The sequence below is a fragment of the Parasteatoda tepidariorum genome, chromosome 10, assembly GCF_043381705.1.
Source record: "Parasteatoda tepidariorum isolate YZ-2023 chromosome 10, CAS_Ptep_4.0, whole genome shotgun sequence".
Taxonomy (NCBI): Eukaryota; Metazoa; Arthropoda; class Arachnida; order Araneae; family Theridiidae; genus Parasteatoda; species Parasteatoda tepidariorum.
In genome coordinates, this window is record NC_092213.1 from 66,266,964 (window position 1) to 66,277,534 (window position 10,571).

The 10,571-nt window shown below is 31.2% G+C and overlaps 1 protein-coding gene across 1 annotated transcript; it reads right to left on the reverse strand.

Moving 5' to 3' along the window:
• Positions 1-6,844: 6,844 nt before the first annotated feature.
• On the reverse strand, positions 6,845-10,369 carry LOC107442850 (retrovirus-related Pol polyprotein from type-1 retrotransposable element R1). Its single transcript, XM_016056510.3, has one exon. It carries the CDS (start codon positions 10,367-10,369, stop codon positions 6,845-6,847), a length of 3,525 nt encoding a protein of 1,174 aa, XP_015911996.2.
• Positions 10,370-10,571: the final 202 nt, after the last annotated feature.

Consider the following 10,571-nt stretch of genomic DNA (forward strand, 5'->3'; position numbering starts at 1 on the left):
TTTTTGCATGAAATGTATTAAATATATAATTAAATCATTTAATATATATAATTAAATTCGCTTGAAATTATTACAAAAAATTATTTTAATGCATCAATAAAAGTTACAGAGCGAAAATTAAAGCGATCTGTTTGCAAACATTGGCGTGAAAGAAATGCGCCAAATCCGATGCACGCGCTTTATCAGAAAAGGAGTAAAAATATCAGAATATTTGTATCAATATGAAATTTAATTGTAATGAAAATGCCTATCAATGTTAACTACATTATAATCTATTAATTTAAATAAAAATATAAAAAAATAATTGCTATTTTGCTAGTTAAAAACCAATTAAATTCATTCCATAACTTGACGTGCTAACATATAAATAGAAAATAAATGTTTATAAGTGAATATAAAAGAATAAAAATCTTTCTTGTGAAATGTAAAAGGTCCTCCTTTAATGAATTTTTTGTTGCATCCAAATGCACAGCAGTATACCACCATTTTTTTAAAATTTTATAGTTAAAAACACAGCTCATCAATTCACCTCCATAGGAAAAGAATGGGGAGAGGGTTTACTGGAGGGAAAATCGTCCAGGAATCACGTGACGATGTTCTTTGCAACGAGGGATGGGGGACTGGTTCTCTCTACCTAAATTACTCCTCTAAGGTTCAGATAGCTTTTTCTTTGATTAAAGACTCCATGATTAAAGGCTTGTTAATTTTCAGTAAATGAATAAAACTGTACGCTTAAAGCATTTGTGAACGAAAACGGTTCATACAGCTTTAATGAGTACAGATATTACATACGTACTTAAAAACAAAATTATTGAACACAAAATTTAAAAATTCGTAAAATTAAACTTGCTTTGTTAATGTGAATGCTTTACGTAACTGTTGCATCAATTCATGAAAAAATAAAACTAATAACTACTGTAAATATGCTATCTATTTCTGTGATATCGTTATGATTTAAATATATTTTGAATGAAATAAATAAAAAACATAAAAGAGTGATCGTATTAGTGAGATATTGTTCAAATTAATTACCTGACCCCTCGTTCCAGAAGGATCTCCAGGTTTCTCTACTGGTCAACTAGTGCATTTGAGATGAAGTTAAAGAGGGCACACAGTTCATTATGAAGTGTTGAGAAACTTTATTTTATTCATCAAACTTTCGGTTGGTTCACTTTGATGGAGCTGGCTCCCTTTTCACCATTTCTTATCATTCTATTTGAATACGCATTTCCATTCGAACGAGGCTTCCTTTTTTTTATCTCCTTTAAAAAAAATTCTAGCACAGACGATTCATAAGCACCTGGATCGTAGATTTTATCATGGAAGTCCGCCAACCATTGGCGACAATGCACACGTGCTGTTCATCTCTATTTGCCAGAGATCTACTTAAATACAATTTGGTTTTCCCTTACATTTTATTTGAGAAACTTTAAATATTAATTTATATCTTAAACTTTAGAGAGGTGAAGCATCTTAAAAACTTATTGGGAGGAAAACTTGAAAAATATCAAAAAATGAGACCGTTGCTTCTCTCTCACGGTAGCTTCCTCGACTGCCGCCAAGAAGGTACGCGGGAAAGCGCAAAAACGATATACGGTTAAAGTTAGGGTAGGGTTAATCGATACGAAAAATGAGTCAAACAAGTTAAATGAAGTAAAAGGCTATTGCGGTTAAAAAGAACGAAAACTGAAAAAACTATTGAGGAGTAGAAAAACAACGCACGTGTGATGTAGCAACATCACAATTTCTTAATCAGGTATATCGTATAAACTTAAAATTCGAATCTCGGAGAGTGAATTGGTTATACATTCAACTTGGCAAAATTTCCAATCATTCAAATTTTAATAATGTGCGAGTTTTTGATTAATAAAAATTGATCTGATTGGTGAATTGAATTTCAAAGATACCAGTTGATGTTTCATAAAAGCAGTAAAAAAAAATATTTAAAATAGAAGTCAAATAAAACATTTTCTTTTCAATCTGAAATTAATATTTTGTAAGTTTCATGAAAGAACAAAAAAAAAAAAAAAAAAANAAAAAAAAAAAAAAAAAAAAAAAAAAAAAAAAAAAAAAAAAAAAAAAAAAAAAGCAGAAAACTTTAAATATATACTTTAATTAGAGAATTATTGAAATTCTCAAACAATTAAACAGAAACTAAGATCTGAAAAACTAAGGTAGAAAATATCACAAGACAAATTTTGTGTGAACTGAAAAAAAATTTAAGAAATCTTTGTTCAAACTTAATTCACCTTAAAGATATTCAAAATGTCTTCAAAAATTCTTAAGATATTCTGAAAAATCTTAAGATGTTTTAAGGTAACATTAACTCAGGAAACTTTCTTCAAATTTTCTTAAGACAAACTTAATTCATCCTAAAAATATCCAAAATGTCTATAAAATGTCTGAAAAAATTCTTAAGATTTTTTAAAGAATCTTAAGATGCTTTAAGGTAATTCTAACTCAGGAATCTGTCTTAAGAATTTTTGAAGTCAAACTTAATTCACCTTAAAGATATTCAAAATGTGTGTAAATTGTATGCAAAAATTCTTAAGATATTTTGGAGATAGAGTTAGAGGAGATCTTAAGAAATTCTCTAGATTTCTGAAGAATTTTTTAAGAAAATCTTAAGATTATTTTTAGTGGGGCAGCAATGGGACTCCCAGATCAACAATAAACTGCACTCTGTCAAACTAGATTTGAACCCTTTACCTGTGGCACGTCTCCGCAGTGCAGATGTTAAACTTACCCGGTTTCGAATCGGCCATACTAGACTGACCCATCTTCATTTGTTATTCGAGGAACCTCTTCCTCAATGCAACATTTACTTGTAATGTTTTACCTTCGGTGGTTCACCATATTTTAATCATTTGCCCGCTTTTTAACAAGCATAGTCTTACCTTTTTTGGTAGTTCTATTTTATCTATGGGAGATTTGTTAGGTGACTCTCATCACCCTAACATTTTTGCATTTTTACGTGCTATTGGCATCTTAAATTGTTTATAAATTTTATTCTATTCATGATTTTAGTCACTTTTAGAAAGATGTTATTACTTTTACACTATTTTACATGTCTTACAAAATTTTACTGTGTTTCAACTTTGACCTGATTTTAATCCATTATTACCGTTGATTGTTTCTATATGATTTTATCAGTGATCAATGTTATTTACGGAAAATAAGTAAGAATGCACTTTAATTTTTGACCAAGTATTAACATATTGCTTGGCGCAGCATGTCCACATTTGGACCTTGTGCCATTAAACTCTATATTCAATCAATCATGAACTTCAGAATCCACACCATGTTTTCTCTTACAATACTTCCCAACATTATATTTAGAAGATTACAAACAACGCATGGAAAAACTTTTACAGTTCTTATCCTTCAACTCTTACCAGTTTCTGTTTTGAATTATGTTTATGTTTTATTGATATAATTGCAATTTAATAAAGAACGTTTGGTCATTTAAATTCTGTACAAAATAAAACGAAAAGGATATTGAAAATTGTAGCTAAGGAGAATTGTTGAAAAATAATACAGATTATATATCTACTTAAAATTTAATGAGTACGTGGTATAAAGTCTATTAAAGTAAGTCAATGTTAAATTGTTTATAAACTTTAGACTATGAATACAATTCTAAAATTTAACGTTACTTTCTACAATATAACTTTATCCTTAGGTGACACCCATAAGTGATAACAAATTTTTAGTGAAGAAATATTTTTTGTAAAGTAGCAATTTACTTTTATGTTTTCCTATTCTGATTTTAAATGTCATTGGTTTTTGACTATCACGTAATATTTCGACAATTACGTTTTAAAAAGGTCTAATAATAATATATAAAAAATAATGTTATATACCATGCAATGGATCTAGATGTTACAGAGGTAGAATGAAGAATTAATTTCTGTTTACCGAAGTGTATTTGTAAATTAATAAAAATATATCTAGTTGTTAAATTTGATATATTTCTTATACATATAAATTCCTATAGATGATGTGAAATTAAAAATTTGAAACTTCCCATCCCTTCTTGAGATATTTGTAACCACTTTTTAAATTTTTTTTCTTTCGATTGTGGTCACCCTGAAAACAGTTAATGCAAATGGTCCAATCATTACATGACAATGCATTATTCGAAAGAAATATCTGCGGGGCATGGCAATCAATGTCTTATTTGATAAACGAGTGCTTAACTGTTCAGCAAATATTTGACTGCTCTGACTTTTCTGAACGAACAACTACTATAGTACTTGAGTTATTTGACTCATTCTTCCAGGATTAGACTGGAATGGAATGGAAGAATTGTACTCTATTTTGATTAGTTTCCTACATTGGCATACCACACAAGGCTTTTATTTTTTTAATCAGATTTGTAATTTTGCGTTATATATAGTAAATTCTAAATTGTATGATTTTTTGACATACTATGCGTTTTTTACACTTAATCATTCATTGAAGTTTTTTATTATAGTTTTTATGGAATGGTCATTATTATAAGTTAATAATTTTTGAAAAATAATGATCTGATTTCAATTGTTTCTATTTAATTCTTGTGGTTTCAATTTACGTTAAACGTTAGCTCTAAAATATGACAGGAATTACAAAAAAAAAGTTATGTATTAGCGAATGTTTGTATTTATAATATGCAGTGATGTAAGCGTTTCTTTGTTACTGAAGCTTTTGTAGCATTCTTTGTAAAAGTTTTCTACCACGACGTATAGGTAGTGTAAAGGATAGAAAGTTATTGTTAATGAAGATGATGTAAATTCAAAACTTGATGTAAAGCTTACTTGTCTCAGAATCGGTCACTCTCGACTCACCCATCTTCATGTGTAGTTCGGAGAACCTCCTCTCAAATGCGACACTTGTAACGTTTCACTTACGCTTCATCATATTTTAACCATCTATCCCTGTGTAAACCAAGGGCGATGCTTTTGTTACGTGTGCTACTTTTACACGACATATTTTAACTTTAACACTTATTATAATAAATTTGTTAGATATTTTTTATGTTTTTCTTAATTTGTTGTTAAATCTACACGTGTTTCAAGTTTTTAAAAAGAAAATAAAAGGTACAAATAAATGTGATGTTGGAAAAAAAAAAATCTGAAATTTTATTACGTGTATTTATAATGTTAGATATTTGAAACTTTGAATATATTATTTTAATTCTGTAAAGTATAAATGTGTGAAAGTAATGTATTTTCTTTTATAGATAGACACAATATCAAAGATGTGTCAAGTTATATTTTAAAATTTTTTCCAAAAGTAACTTCTTAATTTGGAGAAATTGGAACGTTACGTGTTCCAATTTCTCCAAACGATCAGTGTGTTACCTTTTGTGAATATTTCAACTAAAAGATCAATTCAATGTTCCGCTTATTTAAGTTAGCAAGCATGCGCATTTGCGTCAATAATGTGCCTGAGATAGAACACATCTCGTTTTAATTTCAGTTATAGGTGCTCTACTGAGTACAAAATATCAGGAGGGGATAAAAAGTGACTATTTGTGTGCCACAATCTGTGCATCTATGCATGTTATTCAAGTATCTAGAGATAGTTGGCATAGATTTTATGCTTTATATTATTGTTGCCATGAATTGATGCTTTCAATTAATATCTTTATTTCATTTTGACCCTTAGGAAAATTTGCCATAAAAAATGCCATAGGATATTCCTATGGGGTTTTGCCTATGGTAAAATTTTGCCATAGGCAAGACCGCATAGGAATATCCTATGGCATTTTTATATAACAAATTTTTGCCATAAAACTAAGATGTGCTACAGTTTATGAAGAAATATTTTTCCATAGGCTATGATACACCTTTGCCATACAGCTATGGCAAGCAACATTTCCCATTGATATTTTACCATACATCAAAAATTAATTACTTACAAGAATCTTTCGCAATGGATATTAAAAATGCAAAACTTAATAATTGTAGAATAAATATATATCCAGCAAGCTTTTTTAAAATTTCTTTGATAAACTTCCCCTGTTTTACTTGCAGAATCCTTTCTGAATGCTTTTCTTATTCAAATAAATTTTAAACGGTTAATACTAACCGTTAGCAAATGGGTCCGGTGGTCGGAGCGAGTGGGGAAAATATTGGTTATGTTGATTAGGAACAAAATATATTGAGTACAGGCAACCAATATTTGTTAATGCTGTAAAAAATAAGAAACTAGAAAGTGGGTCCGGAGGTAGGAGCGAGTATAAAAAACGTTAATTTGATTAAATTGTATCATAATTAGTTAGATAAGCGTCAGATATTAAAGGAACCTAAAAGAAAGCGAAGTAAAATAGTGGTCCGATGGTCGAAGCGAGTATGAAAATTTTTTAAATTTTGATATGTGATACTAAGCTAAAAATTAAACAGACTACTTAAACGATAAAATACTATGAAAACTCAAAAGATAAAGAGTGGGGCCGGTGGTCGAAGCGAAATTAGTTTAAAATAGACCAAACGGGACAAAAGCCGAATATGTAACTGTGCAACTAGTGGTGGCATGTGAACAAAATTTTATCTAAAAGCTAAGAATACAAAACAAGCTAAATTAGTTGATCCCCTACTAGTGAGGAATATTTTTTTATTCAATAACAAAAAGATTCCTCGTGCACCACTGAAAAAGTACAACACGAGGCTTACAGACGTAAGTATGGTATCAAACAATGTAGGATATTTAAACAGATATACATACTAAAAGGGCATGAAAAATTAGGGAGAAAAAAAAATTAATAATAATAATAAAAGTAAAAAAAAAAAAAAATAAAAAAAAACATTTGCAAAAAGGATGAGAAAAGGAAAAATAAAAATAGTACATAAAACAAACTGATTTATAAGATTGCATTAAAAACTGAATCAATGAATTTGCAGAAAAGTTTGAAGACGGTTTTGTTTCCCACAAAAGTGCGAAGAGGAGGGGGATAGTTAATATTGAGCGACTTTAAGGCAATTATTAAGTTTTTTCTATTTTTCTCAAAATGTGAGCATTTTACAATAAAATGCTCAACGTCTTGTGTTCCTCCAATATTGCAATCACACAGATCACTGGAACTTAAGCCAAATCTTTTCAAATATGCCTTGAAGTTGCCGTGTCCAGTGAGAAATTGCGTCACATGAAAGTTGCAGAAAAAATGTTGATTATTGAGTCTTTGATTAACAGATGGAAAGAAGAGTTTAGTCAGTGAAGCATTTGTAGAAGCTTGATATTGTTCATTCCACACAGTTTGAACTTTATGTCTGGCTGAAAGTCTAAAAAAAGATTTTGGGGGACTTATATCACAAATGGAATCAAGATTAGTCGCTTGTTTCGCCAGAAAGTCAGCTCTTTCATTACCCAGAACACCGGAGTGGCCTCGGACATGTGAAAAGAGCACAGATTTACCCTCGGATTGGAGTTCATTTAAAATAATCTGCGAATTTACAATAATTCTGTTAAATGAAGTAATACATTTAAGTGCAAAAAGGGATGAAAGGGAATCTGAACAGATGAGGAATTTTGATGAAAGAGATGAGTTGTTTGAGATCCATTTAATAGAGTGGTAAAGACACAAAAGCTCAGCTTGGAAAACACTGCAGTCATCAGGAATTCTAATCAGGTGGTTCTCCATTTCAATATTATTATAAAAGATCACAAAAGCCAGGCCAACTCTGTTATTTAATTTACTTCCATCTGTATAGCAAACGATCGGAAAGTCACTTTCAAAACTATTGCAGAATTTAATGGTATCAATAGGTTTTCGATTACCTGGATGTGGAACATTAGTTAATGAGAAATTAGAACTTAATGAGATGTTGCTGATATTGTTTTTATAATCCATGTCCTGTAAGATATAAATATCAATGGGAGGAAAACCTGATAAGACGAAACAAGCATCGTAACTAATAGTCCTGTATCCCCGCACAATTCTAAGAAGAATTCTTCTCTGAACTCTACGCAGATTACGTACATTAACTTTTTTAAGTAGGGCATTACCCCATACTCTAGATGCGTAGCAAATGAAAGGAACAATTCCCTGTTTGTAAATTAAACTCATAACATTGAACTTTAAACCAAAAGTATTGCATGAGACCCGATTTAATCCTTGAAGAATATTTTCGCATTTTTTTGATAAGTAAGCAATATGTTTTTTCCAATTCAAATTATCATCAAGAATAAGTCCCAAATATTTAATTTCACTAACAAAATCCAGAAGGTTATTATCAAGGTAAAGTTGTTGATTCGAGTAGTCTTTATTTTTCTTTTTGATAACCATGATTTTGGACTTATTCGAATTGAAATCTAGTTTTTGTTCTTTGGACCATTTAACAATAATGTCTAGGATGGTTTGCGCAAGTAAAAAAATAGTGTCCTCACATTTGCCTTGCAAGCAGATTAAAAGGTCATCAGCAAAAGCAATTGTTTTACAGCCATTGATGTTTGAAAGTATATTTAAAAGTTCATTAAGAATAATGTTCCAGAGCAGGGGTCCAAGGACTGAGCCTTGAGGGCAGCCTCTTTCAAGAGAGCGAAGGATGGTACGGTGATCAAGTGTTAGAGTGGCAGATCTCTCACACAAAAAGTCTTTAATGGTATTGAAAATGTTGCGTGGCACATTATATTTTCTAAGCAACTTAATTATGCCAGGCCACCAGGCGAAATCAAAGGCTCCACGTATATCTAAAAAGATAAGCAATGTATGGAGATTCTTCTTCTTACCCAGGCCTACAAGGTCTTTTAATAGTAAAAGTGCATCTTCACAACTCTTTTGAGGAGTAAAACCAAACTGAGATTCGTTTAAAAGTTTATTGCTGTGCAAGAACCAAGTTAGTCTATTGGCTAAAAGTTTTTCTAGACATTTACCAAAAGTTGGTAAGAGACTGATGCATCTAATGTTATCTAAATGAGGTGTACATGAATCAATATTTTTGGGAATTAGAATGACATCAGCCCTCTTCCAATTAGGTGGAAAGCAACTAAGCCTCAAACAGGCATTAAAAAGTTTAGGAAGTAAGTTTGGAAACATATTGTGTATATATTTAACTGTTTCATTAGGAATACAATCAGGACCTGGGGCTTTATTAAGCTTAAGGTTCTTGACAATCGTATCAATTTCTGCCTCTGTAAATGGTGGCTCAAGATCTGTGTTGAGGGGAAAGCTCATTTCGTTACGCAAGGCAGTATGGAACGGGTCATCAACCCTCAAGGAGTCTGATGGGAAGCATTTATTCATGACCTCATTCATTGTTTCCTCTAATGATGTAGTAACTGCACCACAAGAGAGTCGAATGCCAGTAATTTCAATTCTTTTGGTGAAATTTCGCTTTATACCATAAGTATAAATTTGTTTCCAAACATTATGTACATTAATCGTATTTAGAAATTCTTTCCAAGAAGAAAGTTTTGCGTCCAGAAGTTTATTACCGTAAATTTTTTTGAGTTGTAGATATTTTTGTCTGTAGAGCTCTCTTATAGAAGAGTTATGAGTTCTTTGAAATCTTCGCCTTGCTGCATTAACTTGTTTCCTCATACAGTTAATTTCTGTGGTCCACCAGGGCACTTTATGAGCTCCGTGTTTCTTAATAGGCATTGAAAGCTTAGAAGCTTGGTAGATAACAGAACCTAAGTCATCAGTGATAGTGTAAAGAGAATTACGATCCGTACAGGAATCTAAGAGGTTAGTAAGATTGTCAATTTTATCCTTGCAGAAAAAGTAGAAACGGTCCCACTTTGCTTTGTTAACATTAAAGCGAATTGGTTGATAAATTGACGAAGAAATATGAGGAGAAAGAGCAATATCAAATTCAATAGTAAGATGATCCGACAAAGATTCATAGTCTGGAATACTCCAACTAGAAACATCACCAAGAAGATCAGTTCCCACAACAGTAACATCAATATAGCTGGAACCCTGGGAACCGCAAAAAGTGGGGCCGCAATCTTCGTTAATCACGAAAAGATGATACATGCTAAAAAAATCACAGAGCTTAGCACCGCGCGAATCCGAAAAAGGACTGAACCATATTTCAAATTTACTATTGGCATCCATAGCCCAAATTAATTTACTGCAGTTTTTAGTAGAAAGAGCATCATTAATTTTGCTAAGATCATCTTCAATATTTTTACTGGGTTCAAAATAGTATGAAAGCAAAATAAACTCGGACTTAAGGTAAGAAGCATGAAGAAGAACCATATTGTAGCTAAGATTCTTTAAATCTAAAAAGATAGATACTTGCTTATTCCGAATAATAATAGCAGCTTTGATGGTGTCACTATTGGTATCAAAGAAAATCCGGTAGGAAGAAGGAAAAATTGGTAAAAAAGAATTATAGTAATAGGGTTCCTGTACAATTGCGACATCGGCGTCAGAACTTTCCATATTCAGCACAAGCTGTTGGGTTGCCTTTTTAGAACGATGTAGATTTAGTTGAATAATTTTAAGGGAAAATGAAGTCGTATTAGACATAGCAGGTTTGCGAGATAATTTTATTCTTCATAAAAATATGTGATGGGCACTTTTCATCAAAAGGCTTGTGTCTAACATCAACTTTTTTGTTAGCATCATTAATATTACTATTGAA

Coding starts and splice junctions, on each gene's coding strand:
- LOC107442850 (XM_016056510.3), bottom strand. CDS start 10,369: ATGGAAAGTTCTGACGCCGATGTCGCAATTGTACAGGAACCCTATTAC.